The 26,739-nt window shown below is 37.6% G+C and overlaps 1 protein-coding gene across 1 annotated transcript in view; it reads right to left on the bottom strand.

Moving 5' to 3' along the window:
• znrf1 (zinc and ring finger 1) overlaps positions 1–24,722 on the bottom strand; it is a 36,833-nt gene extending 12,111 nt beyond the window's left edge. Inside the window, exon 1 of the mRNA XM_081356458.1 lies at positions 23,808–24,722. Coding sequence (XP_081212584.1) covers positions 23,808–24,195 — 388 coding nt within the window. The 5' untranslated portion in view covers positions 24,196–24,722. The remainder of the gene's footprint in view (positions 1–23,807) is intronic.
• Between the last annotated feature and the right edge of the window lie 2,017 nt (positions 24,723–26,739).

Raw genomic sequence — 26,739 nt, 5'->3', positions numbered from 1 at the left:
CAAGAATCGGCTGTGACAGTGATGCAGCAGTCTGATGACTGCCAATGCCATAATCCTGCGCAACATGTGTTCCTATCGGCCCGCCGCAAATGCTTTAGCTCACTTTGTTGACACAAAGCTTTTTTAACTTAAACTTACACTTTACAAACACATACATCAATGTCACTTGTTCACCAATGTCATTATGATATCGGCGGCTACAAAAGGCTCATGTTAGGCTGGTGTCGGCAAACAAACATTCAGTTTCCTTAGCCTGGGATTAGTTTCACATACCTTACCTGCATCCTAAGAGTTTTAGACTAGCATATGAGAGCAGTGCCATATACCACTGTTCAAAGATTTGTGGGTTGGTAATTACATTTTTTTTTTTTAGAAGACCCTTATGCTCACCAAGGATGCATTTATTTAATAAAAAATACATTAAACCAGTAAAATTTGGAAATATGATTACAATAAACATTTTTTTTATTTTTGCATATTTTCAAAAGTAATTTTTTCCTGTGATGCAAAGCTGAATTTTCAGCATCATTACTCAAGTCTTCAGTTTCACATGATCCTTCAGAAATCATTGATTTGCTGCTTAAGAAACATTTCTTATTATGATCAATGTTGAAAACAGTCGTGCTGCTTAATATTTTTGTGAAAACCATTTTTTTACCTCTCTTGAGTAGAAAATTTAAAAACACATTTGTTTGAAATAGATTTTTTGTAACATTAAAAATGTGTTTACTGTTGTTAACTTCAATTTAATGCATCCTTGCTGAATAAAAGCATTAATTTCTTTAAAAACAAAAACTTACAGTATGAATGGTAGTGTACATTAAAAATAAAAATGCTGAGAAATGTAGGCTTCACAACATAATAATCTACAGTATAAAAAATGGATATCAAATTTTTGTTATTTAATTATTATTATGTTTACCAGGCAGGTCATCTAAATGTAAAATTATTGAAAATGAGTATTACACAATGAAATATTCAACAGCGACCAATGGCGATAAATTAATAAATATCAGCTGATATGATACAGATATTTATATTATATTTAAAAATATTTACCTTTGCCTCCAAATATATGTTTTGTATTGCAATGTCCATACAGTTTAGAGTAATATAATATGCTTTAATAGTATAAAATAATCCAGAAAAAAGCATGGATCATTTTTGTTGTCACATTTTGTAGACCTCTATACAGATCAACAGTAAAAATGGTCACAAAATGTAACTATTTAGACATAGTCGGAAGCCCTGACTAGTCCATTACCTTTATGCGATAAAGCGCAACACTAGCATCAAATCAACAACCAAAGGGAGCATCGGCTAACATCCTGTCCCTCTGACATCAACCGAACGCCCAGAGGGGAAGATAGAAAGAGAGAGCCATTCACACATTGAATCTCATCCCACTGAGCCGGGCTGTGTCCTTCATAAACACAGACGCAGCGGCAGGTCATTGAGGCTCTGTTTGGCACCGTACATCCAATCGTGATGCCCAAAGTCCTTGTTTTGAACAGACAGCAAAGCCTACGGGCCTTTTCGCAAGATTCGTGTCAACGTTTCCCAATGCACTGAACTCTAGGGTGAGAAGTGGCAAGCAAAGGTGTTGTTCCTTACCAGACTTTGATGAATGAATTCACGTTCACCAACTATTTGAAAACTTGCCACGTCAGCATGGCTTATAAAAAGCAGGCTGGTGAGTTTGGGGGCTTTTATTGGAGAAGGTGCAGGTGTGGTTTTGAAACTGTACTGTACATGAGGGCCTGACCTTGCAGAAAAGGCTCAAAACCGTACAACTCCCTGGTGGATACTACAAGTTGCTTGCAGTATTCTCGAGTTTAGGAAAGAGGACTGAAGAGGAGGCCGTTTCATAATTGCCTGGAGGGTGGATTTTTACAAGTCCTGAACCTGATTGGATTTCCGCCGAGAGAATCTCTCTTTGTTCAAGATGTGGAGCCTAGGTTTGAGAGGGCCATTGTAATTCTAAATCTAATTAATGGAAGTTTTACACCATTTCAGTGCTTATGTTGATAATTATTTAGGGTGAAGACAGGTTGTTTGCCCTGTGGGAGCAGCCTAAAACTTAAGCAGGATAAGATCTCTGGTTAACTTCAGAATTTTGCTGATATTTCTGTTTTAAATGAGGTAGAAAAAAGCAATAGCATTACAGTTCATCCAATTAGAAAAATTCTGTCTTTAATTATTCAAGCCTGTTTTGATAAAAAGACTTGGTCTTGGAAAAATAGTCTTGGAATCATCAGTACTGAAAAGCACAAATCAATAAGTAATGCTTTGCATTATATGCCAAGCATGTTAATGAAGATATGGAGTGACATAATAGTATGATTTCCAGTTTTGGTGCAAATGTTCTTGTTGTGAAGAAAAAAATTGTTAACGTAAAATTGTAAAGAAAATGTATTTTAAAAATATAAATATAAATAAATGTACATTACCATTCAAAAGTTTGAAATTCAAGAAATTTCTATTTTTATTCATCAAGGAAGCATTCAATTTATCAAAAGTGAGAGTAAAGACATTTATAATGTTACAAATAATTTATATTTTAGATAAATGTTGTTCACTTGCACTTTATGTCCATCCTGAAAAAATTGATAAAGTTTCCACAAAAATATTAAACAGCACAACTGTTTTCAACATTGTTAATTATAATCTTTTGAACATTAGCCTAGAAATCTAGATGCACCCTAGCGGCAGCAAAATGTATTTTGCAGCCAGGGTAGTCTAGCAACTCTCCATTGACTTTCGTGCTGGAAAACCCTAAATTGGGTCAGGCCAATCACGTCGTGTATAGAGTAGGCGGGGCGGGCTTAACATAATGACGACAGAGTTGTGACGGTTCCTGCTACTTGAAAACAAAGAAGAGCTGCTGCTTCTGGCGAACAGTCTTTCGAATCGGCTTTGGCCGCGACTCTGGAGGACTTGGAGTTAAGTTTTTCTTTGAGAAAAGAGCAAAGAACGGCACTTAAGTCATTCTTAAAAAAGGAAGATGTGTTCGTAGTTTTGCCGGCCAGATTCAAAAGTTGAATCTATCAACTAACGTTAGCTCCGCTGTTGGGAAAACGCTCTGGTTGGTTGAAGCGCTGTCCTATTGCGTGCAGAGGGAATTTGAAAGACAGCCGTTTATCCCGCCCCTCGGATTGAGCCTTGTCTATGGAGAGTTGCCAGACCAAACATCTTGATGTGTGTCTGGCTTGCCAGGCTATTTGAACATGAGACTTTTTTAAAAAACATAAAAAAATCTTACAGAGCCCAAACTTTTGAACGGTAGTGCACATATGTAAATAAAAAATTGCTAAAAATGTGGTAGGGCCAGTGAAAATGTTACCAGGTCAAGTAAAAATTGGATTTACTATCCTGATGGGAAAAGTTTCTTCAAAAGTGTCTACTCTTGTGTTGGAAGAAAAAACAGCAAATGAGTTTGGAACAACATAAGGGTAAGAGATGAAAAAAAATCATTTTGGGTGAACTTCAGTAAAAGAAAGCAGGTGTAGACAGTCTAATGAACAAAAGCCATGCCAGAAAAAAGAGTGAGACAGAATAAGAATCCAACCAGAGCCAAAATACAAAGTCAGTAAAATCACGGCACAAAGTTAATGTAGGGCTGAAGACAGTCCCATCTGTCAATATAACCCAGGTTCGATACTCTCCACCCCTAACTCTAGAGCAGGGACAGTTCTAGTGGGAATATGTAGCAAGAGACCATTTCCTAAGTGGTGCCACTTTGTAAATTGGCACCACTATATTACGATATACAGTATATATAATAAGTCAAATGTACCCTACCAGTACTGGTACCAAGTCAATATAAACACTTTATAAATTATATAATATACCAGTCTTTCTGCAGTACAGTTCAAATTGGTATATGTTTAGGCTACTGTTTGACTAACAAATTGTTATTATATCATTATTATAAACAAGTATTACTTTAGATAAAAAACTAAAATATGATTTTTTCTTCTGGCCTGGTCGGATCACAGCAAAAGCTAACACTAGCTAATACTAATACTTAATAAGAATTTTGTGTGTCTGAGAGGCGGCTTTCTGTGCGCGCGCACAGCTATCACAGCACGCAAGTACCGAATTAAGTTACTTTCAAGGCATCTTGCGCTTAAATGGCTTAAAATCACTTGAATGTTTAAACTGATAAGACTTAAAAACACGTGAAAATTATAAACTTACTTGAAGCAATACTGGCCTGATCTTTCAGACAGGTGATTATAGTTTTAGGGGCATTGAGACGACAGACAGAGCGGCTAAAGCCCCCTAAAAACGGTCTAGAACCGCCCCTGCTCTAGAGTGCGTCTTCACTTTAGCGCACACCCCAACCTCTAAATCCCACCCCAGGAACCCATGATGATGCCTGACCCAGTTTTCCCTAGGCTGCTATTTTCAGGCATTCCTTGGGGACAGATGGAGAGAGAGAGAGAGAGAAAGAGCGTTGGAAAGAAGACTGAAGTGGAAAACGGAGGTGTGGAAATCTCAGACAGGGATGTCCCATCTCCTATGAGGTGTGATTCACTGAAACAAAGCTACAAAAGGGGGGCGACGGGGTTCCATCTGTCAACACAGAGAACTCGAGTCGCACATGCGAGAGAGGCCAACTGTCTCTACTACCGCAAATATCGCATAGCGCCGAAAATATCAACAGCAGCTCACCGCAGCAACAAACAGACCAGACGTCTTTCATGCCAAACCGGCCATAATGAAAATGAGCTTATGAGATCAAGTCATTAGACTTATTAAACTTATTTGTAAATTACCTCAGCTGACCTTGTCCAAGTGGATTGTTGGTTCATCTCCAAGAGCAACAAAGGTTTTGCTTTTCATGTCAAAAATCTTTAAATATAATCTCATCTTCATGTCATTCCGAACCCGAATGACTTTCTTTGATCTGTGGGACACGAAATGAGGAATTTAGAATTTTGTCCTGATTGCTGCTTTCATGTAATTGCAACGAATGGAGACTGGAGCTTTCAAGCTCTGAAATGGATGCAAAAGCAAGTGGTCCATTTGACTATTATTCAAGTTTTCAGAAGTAAAAAAATTGCTTTGTGTGAGAAACAGACCAAAACTAAAGTCATTTTTCACTGATAATCTTCTCCCAGTGAGCTAACACCCTGAGTCTGATTCATTGAGTCGGTATATTGAACTCAAGAATCAAATGAGTGAATGAATCATTCAAACGGGTTTTGTGAACTGAATCTGATGTCAGTTGAATTTTTACTTTACCACATGCACATTTAAAGTTGCACAAAGTAGAAAAACTCAGTAGGGAAGATTTTCAGTGGCACAAATTTCAGTTGGTTCCATAGCTATCGTATGACTTCAGAAAACTTCAATATAGTGCACAAATCATGGACTACTTTTATGGTACATTAGCATCCTGTTTAGCATCCTGCTTAGAACTGAGTAAACTATCACTTAAAATATGAAGTTCAGAAGCTAGGCATTATGGCTTGAACCTTTTAAATAATGTTGGGGTTCTGATGAGGGCAAGAGTTTATGTAAAAAGGCTGGAATAGAGCGATGGGCCCCTCAGTCAGTGCAGTCCTAAAGGCTGCTGGGAAGACCAGCTGCTTGCTCTCACAGTGCGTGGCTTAATTAGACACTCTGTTGGTCTTAATGAGCTCTGGCTCAAGCCTGGACATTAATGGGAGACTGAGCGTTTGGAACTTTCTGTCTGTTTGTGGGTTAATTGCCACTGTTGGTCAAGGGGGACAGATAATGGTCAAAAAGACCCCAGGTAGCCAGCCCAATCGGGCCAGTTGCGGCTGAGTGTCGGCTCACTCGGCCATGTTCTGGCAGCGGCTCACCAAAAGTGAGCTAGCTCTGGCCCAGTAATGGTTGCCAGATTTGGCTAGGCTTTGGAAGTGCGGATTTGCGCTGAGGCACAGCACATTTAACCACATTCGGTCCGATTACGGACCATAAGGGCTGGTCTGATTTTGGATGAGATATGGCCGTACAGACACGGCCCAGTTTAGGTTGAGTGCTGGGGGTTGGTCTCCGTTTACAATGTGTTAAATTGTATGTAGCAGTGACCCTTAAACTTAATATCCTTTCCCTATCAACATTGTTATTTATCAAGTCAAGTCACCTTCATTTATATAGTGCTTTTAACAATATAGATTGTTTCAAAGCCGCTTTACAGTGATAATAGGAAATTACAGTAACAGAGATTGTTTTGGCTTTACAGCAGCTCTAGAATAAAGTTACTGTCCAGCTAAAGTTAGTTTTGATTGATTGATTCACTTTCGTTGAAAAGATCAGTAGTTATTAACTTAGGGGCCGCTAACACGACACCGTTCTAACAGAAAACACTCAACACGCTCCAACCCGCTCATCCGCACAAAACAGTGCCTGGTGGCTCGAGAACGCAAACCCTGAAATAGATTACAAGGTGCAAGCCTTGAATTTTCTTTGAAAAAAAGGTTATATCTGCACAAACCTCAAAACCGCTGACGGCGTGCACATGCGCATCAGGTGTTTAGTCTACAGGTATTTATTAGTGTATTTTTATATTTATCTTTTTTCCCCACATTCTTTTTTTTTTTAACTAACGAAATTTGTAAATTAATGATTAATTCAAATAATAAAGCAAGCTTAAAATGGTTAAGGAAACTTTAACATTATTTCTGCTATACGAGTTCAAGACATGCGCACTAGCTGCGACATCTAGTGAGGACACCAGGTGGACTTTTTGTGCTGCTTGTTGCCAGAAGACCAGAAGAACGTCGTGCTAGCGTGGTGAGTAAACCTTTGATAATCTAACATATAATATCATTTCAATAAACCTTTCTGCAGATATATAATCAAAGTAATGTTTATTTATAATGAAGCTATAATCGTGAGTTGGCTGACATAGCGCTAGAATTTAGCTCCAACCCTGATTAAATAACTTATTAACTTATAACCTATAAAGTTATTTTTATATCAAAGTTGTTCACTACACTTGCAGCACCAATCAGCATCCGCTTCACCTCATAAAAACAATCCAGGCTTGAGACTCAGAGAGCATCTGCACATATCTGAAATTGAGTCATTACGCTCCGCATCTGTTAAAGTGTCCCCTGGCTCTCTTCCTCTGAGCTGACGTGTTCCTCAAGCAGAGCTGACTGCTCCGTCTCATCTCCATGCATTTTTGATGATACCTCTGCATTTAGTTCTTGCTCCGTTTCCCACGGCCAAAGATGAAGTCAAATATGTATACAGACGCTCATGCCAAGACTCTAAACTCTGCAAACCAAAATTCCCAAGACTCAAAGACATGTTGCGCTGTACAAAATACTATTTTCTCTTTGAAATTGTAAACATGGGACCTTTTTTTTAGCATGTCAAGTCAAAGAAAAGCAAGCAAAAGTAAACATTTACGGAAGCATTTCAAAAACAAAGACAACTAAAAATCTTCTAGCGTACTGCTTTTTTAAATTCAAAAATTCTTCAATATGTAAAATAGTACGCAATGTACAATGATAAACATTTGCTATCAGTGATAAATATATTTAGTCACATGACTTCACTATGTTACATTTAATGTGAAAGTGAATTAAACTCAACAACCAAATCAGTCCAAATTGGACTAATCATTAAATGATTCATTTGATTAATCAAATAATTTGTGAAATGGATCAAGTCAAGTCAAATTACAATTTGTATAACGCTTTTCACAATACACATTGTTCCAAAGTAGCTTTACAGAAAATCATGATGTTAATGTTCATAATATCTTAATATCTATGCCTTATCAATCAAGCAGTTGAGATATGCCATATATTATATATCGCCCTACGCAATTATAGTTTATGCGCATAAAGTTGGACGTACTTATATATCCAAATTTACATATAGAGTTGGGAGATAAAATAGTTACATTTTGTGACAAAATAAAAAATCCAAACCCAAAGTGCTACATAATGGGAAGAAATTATTTTAAAATTAATTATAAAAATTATAAAAAAAAAAAAAAAAAGAAGAAAACAGACAAACTTAAACTAAAATAAAAAAGCATGTTTGTGTAATCAATGTTATTCAACCCCTATTGCAAAACAGTTGTATAAAATTTACAGACTTTTAGCTGTTTGCAATGAATGAACAAATCAAACGAAAGTAATTTAAATAGCTCAACACAACAAATGTTTCAAGTGGTTTCGCTAAAATCAAATGAAAATGCAACTTTTAATGACTTCTGCAGTCTCAAAATTATTCAACCCCATGGCAAGCATCTTTAGTACTTAGTAGAACACCCTTTTGCTGTTATGACCTGCTGCAAACACGATGTATAACCAGACACCAGCTTCTGGCAGTGTCTCTGAGGAATCATAGACCATTCCTCATGAACAATTGCCTCCAGTTCAGTAATATTCTTGGGTGCTGAAACAGCCTTCTTCAAATCCCACCAGAGATTTTCAAGTCAGGTGACTGTGATGGCCACTGTAGAATCTTCCAGGACTTCTTCTGCAACCAACCCTTGGTGGAATTTGAGGTATGCTTGGGATCATTGTCCTGCTGGAAGATCCAATGACGCCCAAGCTTCAGCTTCCTCACTGACGGCATGACGTTTTCTCCTAGGATTTCCTGATACTTCAACTAATCCATCTTGCCTTCCACACGCTGCAGGTTTAGAGTGCCAGAGGATGCAAAGCAGCCGCAGAGCATCACCGAGCCACCATCATGCTTAACTGTAGGCAGAGTGTTCTTTTCAGCATATGCTTCATTCTTCTTCCTCCGGACATACCGCTGATCCATAGGGCCGAAAAGTTCCAAGCATTGTTTCATCGCTCCACAGAACAGAATCCCGAAACTTCTGTGGCTTATTTATATGATTTTGAGAACTTTTCCTGTGCTTTTGGGTCAGTAGTGGTGTAAATCTTAGAGTTCTGGCATGGAAACCGCATGCGCTTAGTACACGCCTTACTGTGCAAGCTGAAACCTCAGGGTTTTTCTGAACCTGCCTTCTCAGAAATCTGTTTGCAGCCATTGAATGCTTCCTTTTTCAGCCCTGTCCAGGTGTAAGCACTGTACCTTTAACTTTGAACTATGCTTCTAACGGTGTCTCTGGGAACATTTAGTTCCTTTGCTATTTTTTTGTATCTTGTTCCTTGTTTGTGAAGGGCGATGATATCTTCTCTTAACTTTTTGGACCAATCTTTTGACCATATTTGGACCAACATGCAGTCAAATGTGACACTCAATAAACCAAGCCAGTTCAGACATTTCATGTGTTCTAGCTCAAGCCCACCTGGTGCAACTAATGAAGCCCTTAATGAAGTTGCTTGAGACAACACCTGTTTTGCAGATTTGTGCTGATGTGAGGGATTTTATTCAGGGGGTTGAATCATTTTGAGACTGTGGAAGTCATTGTTGCATATTCAGTTGAATTTGTGGAAACCACTTGAAACATTTGTTGTGTTGAGCTATTTCAATTACTATTGTTTTATATGTTTATTGCAAACAGCTGAAAGTCTGTAAATTTAGCCAATAAACCTGTTTTGCAATTGAATAATTTCGATTACAACTGTACATACATTTATACATACATGTATGTACATGTACATTTGTTTTCATTTTTTATATTAACCCTAGTCAACTCTCAATCAAAGTATTGATCAGTGCCTCCTAACAGGGTGGCCTGAAAGGTTCAGTGTTTCCTAAACAGTATTTAAACAAAATGGTTGATTACAATGAGGGCATTAACAGACACCAGCGATGCTTTAATCAATCAGCATGACTCTCTAAAGGACTCGATGATTACATCACAGAACTGCATCGCCGAGAGAACCCAATGCGCGACTGACAAACTGTTTGAGACTATTCATACACAGCGTCTTAATAAATACACTGTGTGAGTTGCGGCCTGCTTGAATGTTGCATTCAGAGTGCTCTGACATCAAGCAAATAAGAATATGTCATGATATTTCAAGCAGAAGTGATTAAAGGAACGATAGCCACTTGTCAGACAGATAGGCCTTTGTACAAGCAGGAAACACTGCATGACTCAGCAGAAAACCACACACAAAAACAGGTCAAACCATTAAAAGGTGTTAAGCGCCTTTAGGACTGACTAGAAACTGCCCAGAAGATAGTGACTTCCTGTGACCGTTCATTTGTCATAACACACTGCAGCTTAGCACAGTACACACATCAATCACTGCTTGCAGAACTTTAAAGCTCGGTTTCACTCGCCAGCCTCTTTCATTAAAAAAATATTGATCTGTAAAATATATAACTACTCTGGGGACATAGTGAACCATCTCTAACGCTGAAGTCAGAGAGATTGGTGTTTAATGTCTCGTTGCTATTAAAATTCCCCCTTTTCGGTTAAAGCTTGACAAGCAGAGCTTATTTCTCCCAGCCTGACCTTCAACTGGGTTTAGAAAAAGACACACATCTGCACCAATACAATGGCAGAACTCCATTGTCTGCTCTTCTTAGGTGAGGTTTATATCGTGGTACATCTTGCAATGACTCTGACAGCAAACAGAAAGAACACTGTACAAAATTATTGTTGGTTTAACTTACTTAAAAAAGTAAGCAACCAGGTTGCCTTAACATTTTAAGTTCATTGAAATTAAAAAATGTAGTTAATAAAATGAAGGTTTAATCAACAGAAACTCAAAATATTATGTTATCTGAACCACATAAGACAGTTGATTTGACAAAATATATATATTTTTATTTATATATATTTAAGTCCATTTAAAGAGTGTTCAGTAGGCAGTGGAAGTTATCATAACAGCTACATTCATTGTGTAAACAGTAGAGCAAACAATAGAAACTTCAGAAATGACCTTTTATGATGTAATGTTTAAAGTGGGATTTACCTTAAGACGTCATTATAATTCTTTTTTTAGAGATACTACATGTGTGCCCATAGTTATTAGTGGTAAACAGTATAATTGACACATATTATATTATAAAAAGTAGATATACATAATTTGTGCAAAAAGGAACCATTTATTAATAAATTAGGGATATATATAGTATTTATTATCACAAATTATAGATAGACAGACAGACAAAAGATAGATAGACATGATATACAGTAGAGTACATGTATATATATATAGGCCTACATAGTATTAGCGTGATTATTCGTGATAAATCGCATCTAACATAAAAGTTTGTAAATATATAATGTGTATATATATATATATATATATATATATATATATACTATATATATATATACATTCACACACACACACACACACACACACACACACACACACACACACACACACACACACACACACACACACGTGTATATATGTATACACACACACACTTATGTTAGATGTGATTAATAGCAATAATACTATATATATATATATATATATATATATATATATATATATACTGTATATGTAAATGTATATATATTTTATTAATCAATTAATTAATTTTACAGCACTAATATATGTATATATGTGTGTATATATATATATATATATATATATATATATATATATCATAAATGGATAAACAATGTAATGACCTATATGTATATAGATATGAAGTATATATAGATTTTGAAAAATATAAACTAATCATGTAAGGATATATATAGGCTATATATAGGCTATATATATATATATATATATATATATATATATATATATATATATATATATATATATATATATATATATATATATATATATATGTTTTATATCATAAAGCATGTAGACTAGTCAAAGCATATACAATTTACATTTTTCTCTTAAGTCAACTACCTAGATAAATAAAATGATTCAAATTTTTATTTTATGCAATATTTAGAACAAATTTACTAAATTTACAAACTGGACTTTTTTAACTCTGAAGTTCAGACCAAATGAATTATCGCCCTCACATGTCACAGTAACATGTAGAATATTGGTAATTTATGCACATTTACTCGATTCTGCAATTATGAAAAAGTACATGGTATTTTGTAATTTGCCGGTTGGCACTGTATATCACTTTCATCAATGGCATAATGATTTATTAGTCTAACACTCTGAAAGGAAAGAGCAGAGGGAAAAGAGGAGTGCAGGAGAAGAGCGAGACAAGGACGTAAACATGGTGACACAGCACTGTCGAAGGAGGGAAGAGAGCGAGAGAGTGAGAAGACAGCGTGACAGCATCCTTTAAAGCAGTGCCCATCAGGACAGTGTTCCTGCGTCTGCATGCCGCCTCACAACAAGCAGCTTTGCCGTTTGAAGCCTCGGATTCGAGAGCAGACGAGTCAAGGGCATTCCCTGTCACTAGTTGCGAGGGCGTTGTGTAGACACTTGGCAAGTGTGTTTGTGCGCAAGTACCTCCATATCACTTTGTCGGTTATACACAAACACATCAATTTTAAGTGTTTATATAGAGTCACAGAGGATATATTGCTCTTTCACAGCTTCACAGTTGTTTCATTATGTCGACTCCATCTCACAAGCAGAAATGAATTAATTATACAAAGAAAGGACTGAACTATAAAATAATAGTGAATACCACAGATCTGATCATGTGGTCCTGGAAGAATGTGATGAGAAATGCTTGAAATCTTACCGATTGCAGACTGATATTATGATTGGTATCTTGGCAAATCTGAGCACAGTTTGAGATTGTTGAAATCTCTTCTGAAGCTCAAGAAATGACACGTGAGATTACTAGGGATGCGTTGATATTAAAATGATGGCCGATACAGAAGTTTTCAACATTTTCTTGAGCAGCAAATCAATGATTTCTGAAGGATCATGACGTGACACTTAAAACTGGAGTAATGATGCTAAATATTCAGCTTTACCATCACAGATATAAATGATATTTTAAAATATGTTAAAACAGCTATATTAAATTGTAATAATAGTTCACAATATTACGGTTTTCACTGTATTTTTGATCAAATAAATGATAAACATTGCTAAAGATTACATTTATCAGTTTTATTAAAATATTAATAATATGTGTGCATATATTGCTGGTTAAGCTAGTTAGGACACCAGCACACCAACATCCAAAATGATTCCAAAATAATTACAGATTTTGGAAATGACCAAGAGAGAACTAACAATGTCAATCGGTCAAGCAGATACTTGTTATCCCAGAATGAAAATAATCGCAGATTTATTGATCTGTCACTACATAAGCCTAATACAATGCTCCAAACATAACAAGGTTAAAAGACACAGATGAGCACACAAAGCATTTAAATGCAAAGAGCAGAGAGATATAGCGCATGAAAGAGATAGAAAGCGGCAACAAAAACAAATCAATATTGCATGTTGTTTTCGCTGCTTATCAGCTCTCAAAGAATGCTGTTTGCGAGGAGGCTTATTGTGTCTTGACACCAGCGGCGGCGGTCATCTGAATCGCTCCTGAATGGAACGGCCAGGATGCCCATACATGGACGTAACCGTGTTCACATGACATCAGAACGAACTCTCCTCAACTAGTTTCAACTTATTACCTTCAGTGAGAAAAGAACAGCTGTTTCCATGGCAACAGCAGAATGAGAGGGAGGTAATGACATGGAGAGGGAGAGGAGTGTCTGCCAGTGTGTTTATGTGTGTGTGGTTATAGATGCAGACATACTGTTTTCCTCTGTAAACTTCCTGATTACAGGATGTTGTTTTGGCCCTTGAGAGAAAAGACGGGGTATATTTTGCCCGTCGACAGTGCGTGACAATCACATAACAATGTGTAAGGTCTCAAAAGACAAGGAAGTGAGCACACAATGGCGAAAACCGAAGCAACCATTGTAAAACTATATCGCAAAGGTCCCTGGGGTGACACAAGTCACGCTTGTGCTTGTCACAGGTTTATCTTTAGCTGGTCTCCGCTGTATAATGGCAAGGTTTGGTCCCCGCTCCATGGAAACTGTTGTCATGGCCTCTTGCTGTCTGCTAGGCGCTGCTAATTGGCCAGTCGTTTGCACTAGCGGCTCCTCCTTCATTGAAGGAGCTTTGGCAGCTGTCATTCACTACATGCAGGAAGTGTGAGTAACGGGGCAGGGGGAAATGTCTTTCTGGCGCTCCCTCTCTCTCTCCCTCCCTCCCTCTGGGTCTCGATGAAATGAGTGTGCGAGTGTTGTGGGGGTGGCAGGCTTGTTGAGGCCGCATGTAAGACTGCAGACTGAAAACAGCGGTGGCAAGCGACAGGGTTGTCACAGCAACAGCCGACCTCCTTCAACTTTGCAGTGTGTAGCTGCGTTCCGATTCATAGGGGCCCTACGCAGTGTACACTGATCCATACGCACTAAGAAGGTGATATGTGTAGAAGTTCAGTGCAATCAAAACTTGATTCAACATTTGAGTCGAGTATAATGACACACTCTACTAATTTAATTACATTATCCTTTTGAAAATACCTGAGATGGCTTGAAGAACAGATAAACCATACTGTCGCAATGATGTGTTTATTCTCTTTATGTTGAATCAGTCCAAATGTCTCTATTTGCAGTTTATTCAGCTATAGCGATAGCTGGATGGCTGCATTCGAAATCGCATACTCTCTTGAGGAGGTACTTATTTTGAATAAGTAATTACTTCACGGCCGCTAAAAAAGTATGTTCTATATAGTATGAATGTAATCTGGACGTACTGGATTCACCATGTTGGCCTTATCACATTACCTACCAGCATCAGTTGCGTCATTTCACCACCACTCACAAATCCTCTCCCATGGCCTCATGGGATAGTAAAGTGTCTATCATATGCACACTTCAGAGTAGGTCATCCACTTTTTGCCTACTTTTTGAGTAATATTGTACTGTTTTTTGCCTACTATAGTAGGGAAGTATGTGATTTCGGATGCAGGCTTTGTCCATATTAGGGATTTCCTGGAATGTCATAAGTTTTATTACGCCTACGAGTCTCACTTGTGGACATTCTGCGTGAGGGCTCACTCCGGCGTAGAGTATGTATGAAACATAAATTACATGTGAGAGTTTGGCCCTATCCCAAATGGCACCCTAAGCACTTGTGGTCTTCCTACGAGTCCGCACTTTCGTGACGTTACGCCGCTTTGACTGTCGGGAAGAAGTCTTCTGCGGAGCTCGCTTCAGTGACAAGATCAAAAGTGAATATGAAGTGTGCCATTTGGGAAAGGGCCTAAATATGCCCTTGCACTCTTGTGGACTTACAATGGCTGCTGCGTGCGTGTCCATTAAGTCCATGAGACTGTGCTCACAAGTGCCCCCTTTGCGGTCGATATGGGACGCCCTGGATGCTCACTTTTGCCGAGCACGCACTGAAGCGAGCTCCGCAGCAGACCTTTTCCTGACAGTCAAAGTGCGGACTCGTAGGAAGACCGCGAGTGTTTAGGGTGCCATTTGGGACAGGGCCTACTGTAAGTCTGTCATTTGGGATAGGGCCTTTAGCGTTCCATAATGCTCACATTCCCATATTTTGGGTAAACATAGAATAAATACTGCTTTCTAAAGAAGATCTGAAGTAAACACATGATAATCCATAAGTTTTTGTCCGAATGAGTACACTTTTGGTGTATAAAGTCCAGAGGGAAATATAATAAAACACAGAAAGGCATCAGCAGATAACAACATTTCCCATTCCGAGACTAGCAAAATAATTGCAATTTACTCTCTGTACAGTGGCCAAATCTGCAAGATAATGGAGTCAGAGGTTGGTGGTATTGCCCCCTTTTGCACTCACTGTTGATCGTCAAATCCTGCAGACTAGGGTGATGAGTCATTTTCGCGGAATACAAAAAACGTCCACACTGGGAACTAACTTTCTTGGCGTGTGGATAGAGTGTCTTGTCCATTCGACAACATACAAGGTAGTGGCAGCTGCGTGCTGTATCTCCTTGTGTTTAGGTGGCAACCAGCGTTAAGGCCGTGTGTCCACCAAAGCGTTTTTTTGCCAGCTGAAAACGCTAGACGCTCTGCTGAAAATGCCTAGCTCTGGGCGCTTGAGAGCGTTTTGGCAGCACAGCGTTTTTTCAGTTGAGACGCTTCGTTGCTATGATACAGAATATCCACAGCATAGTTTACTTGTAACTGGGTTTGCAGATAATTTGTTTCATACTAAAAAAATATTTTTCATCCATTTTGTTCGGTTAGCTCTGCTGGTTGATGTCGTTGTACAGAAAGAATGTTGTGACAGTTGGTCGGTGTGGTATTTGTCCCGCCCCTCCTCCACTGTGATTGGACGGCTGGGTAAAAGTGACAGTGATGAGCGCAGCGTTTTACCCAAAGTTGAACATTCTTCAACTCTCGGCGACCTGTAAAGAGCGCAGAGCGCTCGGCGCTTCAGCGTGAAAAAGACGCTCAGCGCCTCGTTGCGCTCATGGCGTTTTAAAAACGCGGCGCTCCCATTGAAAACAATTGAAAAAACACGCCAGCCGCGTGAAAAAACGCTTTGGTGGACACACGGCCTAAGGCTCAATACCGCCACCTAGTGTATGTTGACATGTCAACCTAGATCAGGGATGGGCAACCTCGGTTCTGGAGGGCCACTGTCCTACAGAGTTTAGCTTCAACCCTAATCAAATACACCTGAACAAGCTAATCAAGGTCCTCAGGATTACTAGAAAACTACAGGCAGGTGATTTTTTCAGGTTTAGAGCTAAACTTTGTAGGACAGGACCGAAGTTGTCCATCCCTGCGCTAGATTATCATATGCATACTATTCATTTTAAATATTACAATTATAGCCAATACCATATATATATATATATATATATATATATATATATATATATATATATATATATATATATATATATATATATATATATATATTTCCCACCAAACATTATACTTTTAAATAATTCGGCATACCCAAAATTCCCTAATTCAGAGGACAATACCAGGTGTGCATGTCTAATTTTGTTTTAGGGACTCTGTGTCTTCCTTTTGTGTCAGTAAGATGCAGCGCATGTGTATGTGCATCTGTGTCTTTGCATAAATGTATTACAGCCTGAGATGAGAGAGAGAGAGAGAGAGAGAGAGAGAGAGAGAGAGAGAGAGAGAGAGAGAGAGAGAGAGAGAGAGAGAGAGAGAGAGAGAGAGAGACCAGTGAGGCAAAGAAAAAGCAGAAATAAGAGAGTGACCTACATTTCTTGAATCGTGCTGCCAGACAGATCAGCACAGATGTTCCACAATCCCAACATTCCTAAAAGACTTCCACCGAAACCAGCACCATAGAACTCTATTTCGATTGCAATTAACGTAAAACGTTTATGTTGATTTAAAATATCATCTTAAAGACTTCCATTGTGATATCAGCTCAGGTGTGAATATATATATGGTGGAAACACGCAGGAGCGAAGGCCAGTGAATGATTATTCAGTTTTCTAATGGCTGAGCAATAATGATTAAACAGAGCACTTTTAGTAGAGCGATTACTTTTGCTTTTAATCTGCTTGCAATGCAGCAAACAGGTGAGTGAGTGCCTCAATAAGTTGTCCAGCCTTCGACACAAACGCTACAGCTGTAACATCAATGGACCAGCTTTGAAATAAACAAACTAGCTACAGTATGTAGAGAGCATAAAGACTGCTGTGACAGCGCAGAATGGAATTCATAGTTTCGACAAAAAGATCAGCAAATAAATTATTTTGGAAATTAAACACTGTTACTGACACAATGAGCCTACTTAATCTGAACAACTTCCAATGACTTCCAATAAACAAATGTCCATTAGTCAACGTTAAATCACCAGTGCTTACTCTTTAAACAAAGGCAATTATTGATTATGAGAGGTGTTTTGTAAGGAAACCTTCACTACTATTGCTCATGCTTATAGTCCAGCCTATAACCAGTCCCACACTGTTTGTGATACGAACATGAGTGACATCTCAAGTCGTGTGGTCTGTTGAGGGGAGATGTGCTAGTTCTTTTCTAAGCAATCAGAATTATAATTTTCTCCAGGCAGGCAATAAAAAAATCATATCCTAGGATCAGAATATCAAATAAACTTAGGTAGGTCCTAGCAATACCCTAGCAACCAGACAGAACACACTAGCAACCATTCAGAACATCATAGTAATACCCTACCAACCAGACAGAACACTCTAGCAACCAATCAGAACATCATAGTAATACCCTAGCAACCAGACAGAACACACTAGCAAGTAGCAACCATTCAGAACATCATAGTAATACCCTAGCAACCAGACAGAACACTCTAGCAACCATTCAGAACATCATAGTAATACCCTAGCAACCAGACAGAACACACTAGCAACCATTCAGAACATCATAGTAATACCCTAGCAACCACCCAGAAAACACCAGCAACCATTCAGATCATTCTAGCTACAGCATAGTGATAACCTAGTATGGTGTGGAAGTGAGTTTTGCACAGACTAGCAGAATTTTCTGTTTCAGACAGGTATTGTTTGTTTTACATTGATTTTAATCCATTTTTATATTGACAATGCATACTGATATAATCAATTTTCAATAAAAATTCAGAAGGAAATTCACCCTATTCAAATTCATCCTAATGATCTTATTGAGAACAATTCATGAATTAATTTTTTTACCTCATACTTTTTTTTTAATCAAAATGTAATAACTGGATCTTCCAGGAAAGAAAGAAAGAAAGAAAGAAAGAAAGAAAGAAAGAAAGAAAGAAAGAAAGAAAGAAAGAAAGAAAGAAAGAAAGAAAGAAAGAAAGAAAGAAAGAAAGATTGACTCCAAATACCAAAGATGGTCACTGTAATGAAGTTAATGTAAATAACATGGATGACGTTTGACACAGGAGATAAATGAATAAAGCAAGTAGGCTTGAAGTTATATGTGATATGTTGCAAGTAGGCCAGCCACTGGTACAAACAGAACTTTTGTTTGCCTAGTGAGAATAAACAGAATTAACTTGTAAGACACTGATTGAATCCAGCCTCATTCATGCTTTGTGGAGCCTGTAGGGGGTTGATAGCTCTACAGATTATACAAGCTTACCGCTTAGGCTACGTATCAAATCCATGACAATAATGTTTCTTCTGAAAAGTCAAACAAAACAGCAAAACATAGACCTAAATGTTCTTTTGTTAAACAAAAAATGGGGTTTCTGTGCCACTAAAATTGCAAAAACAATGAGTGTCAAACAGGTTTCCTGAACACTCCCTCCATACGATTGGCCAGTCTAACAGATAGTCCCGCCCTAAACTCAAACTCAAACAAACAGATCAATGTTTTGAAACAGATTAGTACACTTTTTCGGAGGAAAAAACCTAGGAAAGTTATACTAGTTGTTAAATAAAAGTATAAATGAGTATCGAAACCAAAAAATATATGATATTTTACATTTAAGACAATATCTAAAAAAAAATACTGTCATTGGTGTTACTTGGTATACTCAGTTTTAATCAATAATATATATTAAAAAATATTTATATATTTATAATTATTTATGTTTTTTTAAACATATATTTACATTTAATCATTTAGCAGATGCTTTTATCCAAAGTGACTTAAAAATGAGGAGAGCAATAAAGCAATTAAACTAACAATAGGGCAAAAATATGCAAGTGCTGTGACCATTCCCAGTTTAGTCTAAAGCAGTACACCACCTACATTTTTAAAATATAGAATAGAAAAAGAAAGGCAAGTTTTAGTATTAATGGATCAAGTGTTGCCGAAATATATTCTTTTGTGTTCCACAGAAGATAGAAAGTCATACAGGTTTGGAAAGACATGAGGATGAGTAAATGACCACATTTTCATTTTTGGACGAACTATGCTTTTAAAAGAGGAAAAAAAGTTTTAAATTATAGCTGAACTGGGCTGAAATGTGTGGGTATGTTTAAGTCAGTGTTTCAGATGAGTCATTCCCATTTCATTAAGCGTTTGACATGAACATATACCTATTTACTAAGTCTTACTTTCAAACACAGGGGAACAGGCAGTAATTTTCCAAGAACAGTTTCCCCTCATGATCCCTGAACCCCACCCTTTAGAAAGGCACCTGACCTCCCCGGTGTTCACTGTGACATTCATTAACTCACAGTAGCAACCTGGCAACCTGTGTGTGATCACTGTTTAGAAGCCAAATCACACACACCATGACATTCAGAGCTGAACGCCTCACCTGCTAACATGAGCTACGTTCCCTGACAATAAGGGGAACCTCATTTGCTGTCAGTGAAATAACCTTTAAGGGAAAAACTGAGTGAGATTGTTTACATCTGGCAGGCTTCCTCTGTAGGCCACATTTGGGGCTTGTTTAATGAGCAGCGAGGGACTGAGGCTGGAAGACATCAGAGCGCTGCGGCTCAGGCCTTGACAAGCCCAGTGGTGGTGTTTAAGTCCTGAATCAATCGTTCTTGTTCACTTCCATGCACTGACTCATATTTCTTCCTCTTCCTTAAGATGCAAGTGACTGCTTTCCTGTCTTTAAGGACTGCTATAGCATAAATATGATTTCACAGGTTGTGGCGAAGGAGCATTGTCTAATGGTTAAAACGAACGTACGCATCACTGAACGAGTTCAATTTGTTAGTCTAAACGAGGCTCAGAGCAGCAATGAATGAGAAATTTTGATAACTTGAACAAAACAAATGAGAAAGACATCTTGGTCGTGAAAGGTCCGCATCTCTTACGTTTAGTTCTGCTGACTAACAGACAGTTGTTTGTTCAGTTTGTCAAGTGAGATAATTGTGAACACAACAAGGACAGAAATGTGTGAACGATCTATGAATATGTGGAATTTTAACAAAATATAATTAAAATAATGTATTATGTGGCTAAGAATAGCACAGGTACGTCTGTGGGATGTCTGCTATAAATCTGTTAATCTGGAAAGCATCTGCTGTGTAAAAACATCTGATAAACGTCAGTTTTATATACATTCTAAATCACCTTAAACATCTTAAAGACATCTTGTAAATGTTTGTATGACATCTGACAGGAAACGTCCTAGAGACATCTTGCAGATGTAAATGCAGACATCAAATAGACATCTCCGAGATGTACATGTACTTGTGTTAATAGGGATATTATTGCATTTTTTCTAAAGCTTGTTTAAAGATGGATTGTGTCGTTTGCTATATTCGTCACTCGCCAGTTAGCATCACACTGCATGGTTCCCTCGACAAAAACACTATAGGTTTTTCTACAGGCTTTCGGATTATTGCAAAAAAAAACAAGATTTGTGATCAACAAAAGATTATGATACTTTTTTGTCCATCAAAATAATTTTCACAAATGAACACAACTTTGGTTAATTTTGAAGCCTAAATACAGTCGCCAGAAGTAAAAAGCTAAAGGTAGGCTTATAAACTTATAAAGGTAGGCCCACGACTTAAACGTCACCATCACCTCTGACAGCTCTAGTGTTTATCTAAAAACATTTTCCCAGAGAGTTTGAGTTAGAATAGATTTTAAAAGCACAATTATAAGCATAACGCTGCTGTAAAAGCGGACTGAGTTAACCTGTTCAGCGGGATGACGTTTATTGTCCCTAACTATGGGGCGCCATTTGTAAAGCGACTCACACTGAAAATAACAGCAACATTTTGTCACATTTAGCTTCAAACAATGTTTAAAAAACTGGTATGAATTTTTGACGGTCACTTTTTACCACATTTACAACAATATTTGTCAACTTAGAGATATTTTAAATAGTTAAATCTAAATATTAAATGTTACACCTAAATGTTAAATGTTAAATCTAAATGCTAAATCTAAATCTAAATGTTAAATCTAAATATAAATCTAAATGTTAAATCTAAATGTTAAATCTAAATCTAAATCTAAATGTTAAATCTAAATATTAAATCTAAATCTAAATGTTAAATCTAAATGTTAAATGTTAAATCTAAATCTAAATGTTAAATCTAAATATTAAATCTAAATCTAAATGTTAAATCTAAATCTAAATGTTAAATCTAAATCTAAATGTTAAATCTAAATGTTAAATCTAAATGTTAAATCTAAATGTTAAATCTAAATCTAAATCTAAATGTTGAATTTAAATCTAAATGTTAAATCTAAATCTAAATGTTGAATCTAAATGTTTCGGGTGAAACTAAATATTTAACTAATATGCAAATTCAAAATGCCGGTAACAGGAAGTGCCAAAATAAAAGCTCGAGGTGGTCAGTGTGTGTTTATAGCATGGTTTATAGTGTCAAATAACGAATAAAAACCATCTCATCTGAGGAAATGGACTCTTGGACATGGATTATCGTGATAATAACTACCTAAAATAATAAACACGCTTGGAGAAACTTTATTTGAAGAGTAGGCTAGTGTCACTTTTATGAAAAGTGCGGGACTTATGACCTGTAGCCATAATAGCCAGCCACTAGGGGGCTCACTTTGACTGAATGTCATCACTCTCATCACAAACTCTACAGTTTCTCCAAACGTGTTTATTATTTTAGGTAGTTATTATCGTTATATTATAGTTATTATTATGAGATGGTTTTTATTCGTTATAAACCATGCTATAAACACACACTGACCACCTCGAGCTTTTATTCTGGCACTTCCGGTTACCGGCATTTTGAATTTGCATATTAGTTAAATATTTAGTTTCACCCGAAACATTTAGATTCAACATTTAGATTTAACATTTAGATTTAAATTCAACATTTAGATTTAGATTTAACATTTAGATTTAACATTTAGATTTAACATTTAGATTTAACATTTAGATTTAGATTTAATATTTAGATTTAACATTTAGATTTAGATTTAACATTTAACATTTAGATTTAACATTTAGATTTAGATTTAATATTTAGATTTAACATTTAGATTTATATTTATATTTAACATTTAGATTTAACATTTAGATTTAGATTTAACATTTATATTTATATTTAGCATTTAGATTTAATATTTAACATTTAGGTGTAACATTTAATATTTAGATTTAACTATTTAAAATATCTCTAAGTTGACAAATATTGTTGTAAATGTGGTAAAAAGTGACCATCAAAAATTCATACCAGTTTTTTAAACATTGTTTGAAGCTAAATGTGACAAAATGTTGCTGTTATTTTCAGCGTGAGCCACTTTACAAACGGCGCCCCATACCTGACAGCCTCTGAAGTCCCATTTAGCCACTTGTTAGCAACCACCTTTTTCAAAACACATAACAGCTTTTAAAAAAATGGGGGGTAATAATACTGATGTATTATATGTCATAGAATAAAATGTGAAAATGCCTTGAGCTTGTGTGCACCGCAGACATTATTTCAGCCATTTAACCAAAATCCCATTCAAAAAACCCATTGACTTCGGTACCGGAGGTGCTAAAATGCTAACTCGTTTTGCATTTTAACCTAAGTGATGTCATATCTGAAATACAGCAATATTTCTTAAAAAATGGGAATTGTCTATTTTGATTTCACGGTGACTTTAAATTCATGTGAAACAAAAATGAATTAATGTAACAAATCGGCTCAGCGAATTATTCAATGACTTTCTCGCACACAAAAAGAAGCTCCATGGTCGATACCTACAAACCAGTGAACAAATCTTTATGGTGAAGTGATCAGAAAAATTCGAGTCACTGGGATGAATCAATGTCCCTAACCACTATGACCCAGTCGAAGAGACATATTGTGGTTCGAGCTAAGCGGATGATAACCATTGAATCCCCCTCCCTCTTAAATCACAGGCTGCAACCTGGCTTATTAACGTCGATTCGCGCCAGTCGAGTCCAGCCGTTGGTCAGACAAGTCTCGTGCGCATTCCCCCTCCCGCCGGCGCGAAAACTGGAGCAGCAGCAGCAGCAGCAGCATATGCCCTCGAGTGATATTCCGTACTACATGTGGTGGCATCGATGTAGCTTTGTGCCACTGCGCCCTGTAAATGCGGAGTTTGAGTTATCACTTACCGCTGTGGGCGCTAAACCATCGGGGCGCGATGTGCAGGGGCAAAGTGTCTGCCAACGACGCCCGGGATCCCAGGTAAAGCATACCGTCCGTGTGGTGCCCCCCGCCAGTTTCTTGGTATCCGTTCCCGTTATGAGCAGGATCTGAGCCAGACCCCCCTCCTGCTCTGTCCGTGTCTGTTCCTCTGGGGGTGTAAAACCCGAAGGGCACCGTGGCGCTGTGATCTATGCCCATCCCCGCCACGGAGCTCACCGAGCGGCTGCGCAGTCCCATCGTGCCACCTGGCCGGTAGTGCCCGAAGTGGGCCGAGGGTGGCACCGCGCTGTCATCTGTCGAGACACCGGGAAAAGCACCCCGGGGCCGCCCCGCCGTACTCTGTTTGCCCCCCATCCAAAAGTATCCGCTAAAAATGGGTGGGGGTGTCGCGGAAAGGGTGTCACGGATCGCCCTGCGGCGCTTCTCGAGCCTCCTTTCAAACAAGCGACCAAAACAAGCGCTAAAATCCGCGGTTGTCAAGTCTGACTAAAACAGCTGTGTCTCGCAGACGCAACAGCCCATTTTCCTGGTCGAATCATGGACCTAAAGTCTCAATAATCACCTTAACTCACGAGGGAACAAGGGGGTGATAAAGCCGTTCGCGCGAGCAAAAACGCAACACGTTCTCCGCTTAAAAGCAAACTGACAGGACAGCCTGCCCAGAATCACCACGCGCAACAACACATCCGCAGTACTTTGACTGCGAAGGCTCTCTCTTATTCAAAGAGGAATGACTCAAAATACATCAGTCATGATGCCCGTTCAGTGTACACGTCCAGGTCCGCTCGTCCCCCCTCCGTCTGCCTGGAGATTCGGGTCAGCGTGTGCCGCTCCCCTGCACGCGCAGATCCGTCCGTGCGCTGCTGCTGCTCCGAGACAATAGAGGCGGTTACTGCGCATACGCGGATTAACAGTGGCGAGATGAGCTGTAAACGCGAGCATGGATTTACAACACCTAGCCCAAACAATCAATTATTAAGAAGTTAACACAGACAACGTCTCGCCTCCGACAGCCGCTTGGTGATCTGAATATGGTGTTAAAGGAGGACAGAGATGTGACCCAGTAACGTTGCCGGCCCGGCTGCAGACATTGTTTAATTTAGGTACTCCTCATGTTTTCATTTGCAACCATTCAGTCGAGGGCCTTATACATGCTTGAGTTGCTATCTGAAAATTAATGGTCTTTCATGTCCATAATGGGGCCAAAAATGCGAGTGTATTAGGTCAACAAGCCATGCAACCTCAGGGGCATTTGACAGACAACAAGAAAACCACGTTTAGTCAAAATGTGCATCTTTCTCTGTCAGTTTGCAATTTAATGTAATTTATGGCACGTTTTATTGCCAATTTAGTATGTTGCATACACACACACATAATTATAGGAAAAAAGTTATGTGTGTGTTAATAAAATAAAGCAAATATAATGTGATAGTAAAATCACCATTTATCGTGATAGTAAAATGATCACAATAAATGGAAAATCCATATTTGCAATATAAAAATATGAAATAAAATAAACTTCCAGCAAGAAGAAGCATCTCTCTCTGCTGTATTGCTCGCAGTAAATCATATTTCTGCATTCATAAATTAAGTATGGACCACATCACTGATATCATAGTGTGCATTGCATTAAACTTGCTGAAATCTTTTAGAGGCATGATCTTGTAACCAGGACTGTAGACACCGATGTAAATTATTACATTTGCTTCCCCTGAGGCTTTTTAAATTAGCATAAAATACATGATTTTTTTATTTTTTTCTAGTGCAACTGCTGCCTCACAATTAGGCCTTTTATATTATTTTAAACTTTTATTTTTATATTCTCAAAATGGTCCTATATTGCTCAATGCCCTGAACACATTAGATACTTTAACTGAAATATTCAGTATAGTCTAATGTGTTCAGGGCATTGAGCAATGTCATACCTAGGACTATTTTGAGAATATAAAAATAATTTATGGGTAATCTAAGCATGCAGTGTAAGTGCACAAAAAACATTATTTATGTCCATAAAAAAGAAGTAGTATGACAAATACTGAGTCTGTTTTTGCAAATTTGGCTGTGACCATCAGAACTGCCTTGTGTCTTATCTTTTTAAAAGAAGACTGACTTATTGTCTCTTTATGCACTTATATTTCATATATTGTGCTGTAAATCAAATATTTATTTATAATGGTATGTATGAAGTTTATTTATAATGGCATGTTGAAGTTGAAATGGCATGTATGAAGTTGACTTGCACTTTCAATCTAAGAACTTCAACTTTCATTGTGTGTGTCTGCTTATATTGTGTTGTAAACAACTTTTGAATTCACAACAAGATAATGAAGTTTTATAATTTTGTTTAATGACAGGCCACTGATAAACCATTGTTATGTTGTTTACGTGAGACCATTCTTACTTGTAATGGTATGCAGTACTAACTGGAAGACAGCAGTAATCACTGCAATTATAGACAGTCTCGTGGGTAAAATAAAGAAATAGCGACATCTGATGGCCAAAGTAATAAATGCGCATGACAGAGTTGTACATTATATCTTAACTCCATAACGTAAAAAGAAAGAAGCATTTGGTAAATATGATAATTTAAATAGTTGTGTTCCTACTTAATTCTATTTTCTTTTTATGTTTTCTCTTCTTCTAAAAAGTTCGTTGCTTATTAAAACGACTCTTAACTTATTCTAAAATAAAATAAATTCAGTAGCCAACCAAAATACTGTTTTTTTCTTTTTCTTTTTAAACTGACCTAGTATTTTCTTTTTACCACATGTTTCAATCACATATACTGTAAATCAAAGAGAATTGAGAAGCGGTGAATCTTCATCACTCTGTTATCGACTGCTCGCGCCTGTTCGATGCTCCCTCTGCTCAATGCTCCATTACTTCTTATTTGAAGTT

This window comes from Scardinius erythrophthalmus (genome assembly GCF_964197995.2).
Source record: "Scardinius erythrophthalmus genome assembly, chromosome: 24".
NCBI classification, from domain to species: domain Eukaryota; kingdom Metazoa; phylum Chordata; class Actinopteri; order Cypriniformes; family Leuciscidae; genus Scardinius; species Scardinius erythrophthalmus.
The sequence above is the reverse complement of the archived record's forward strand: the minus strand, read 5'-3'. Positions and strand labels throughout refer to the sequence as shown.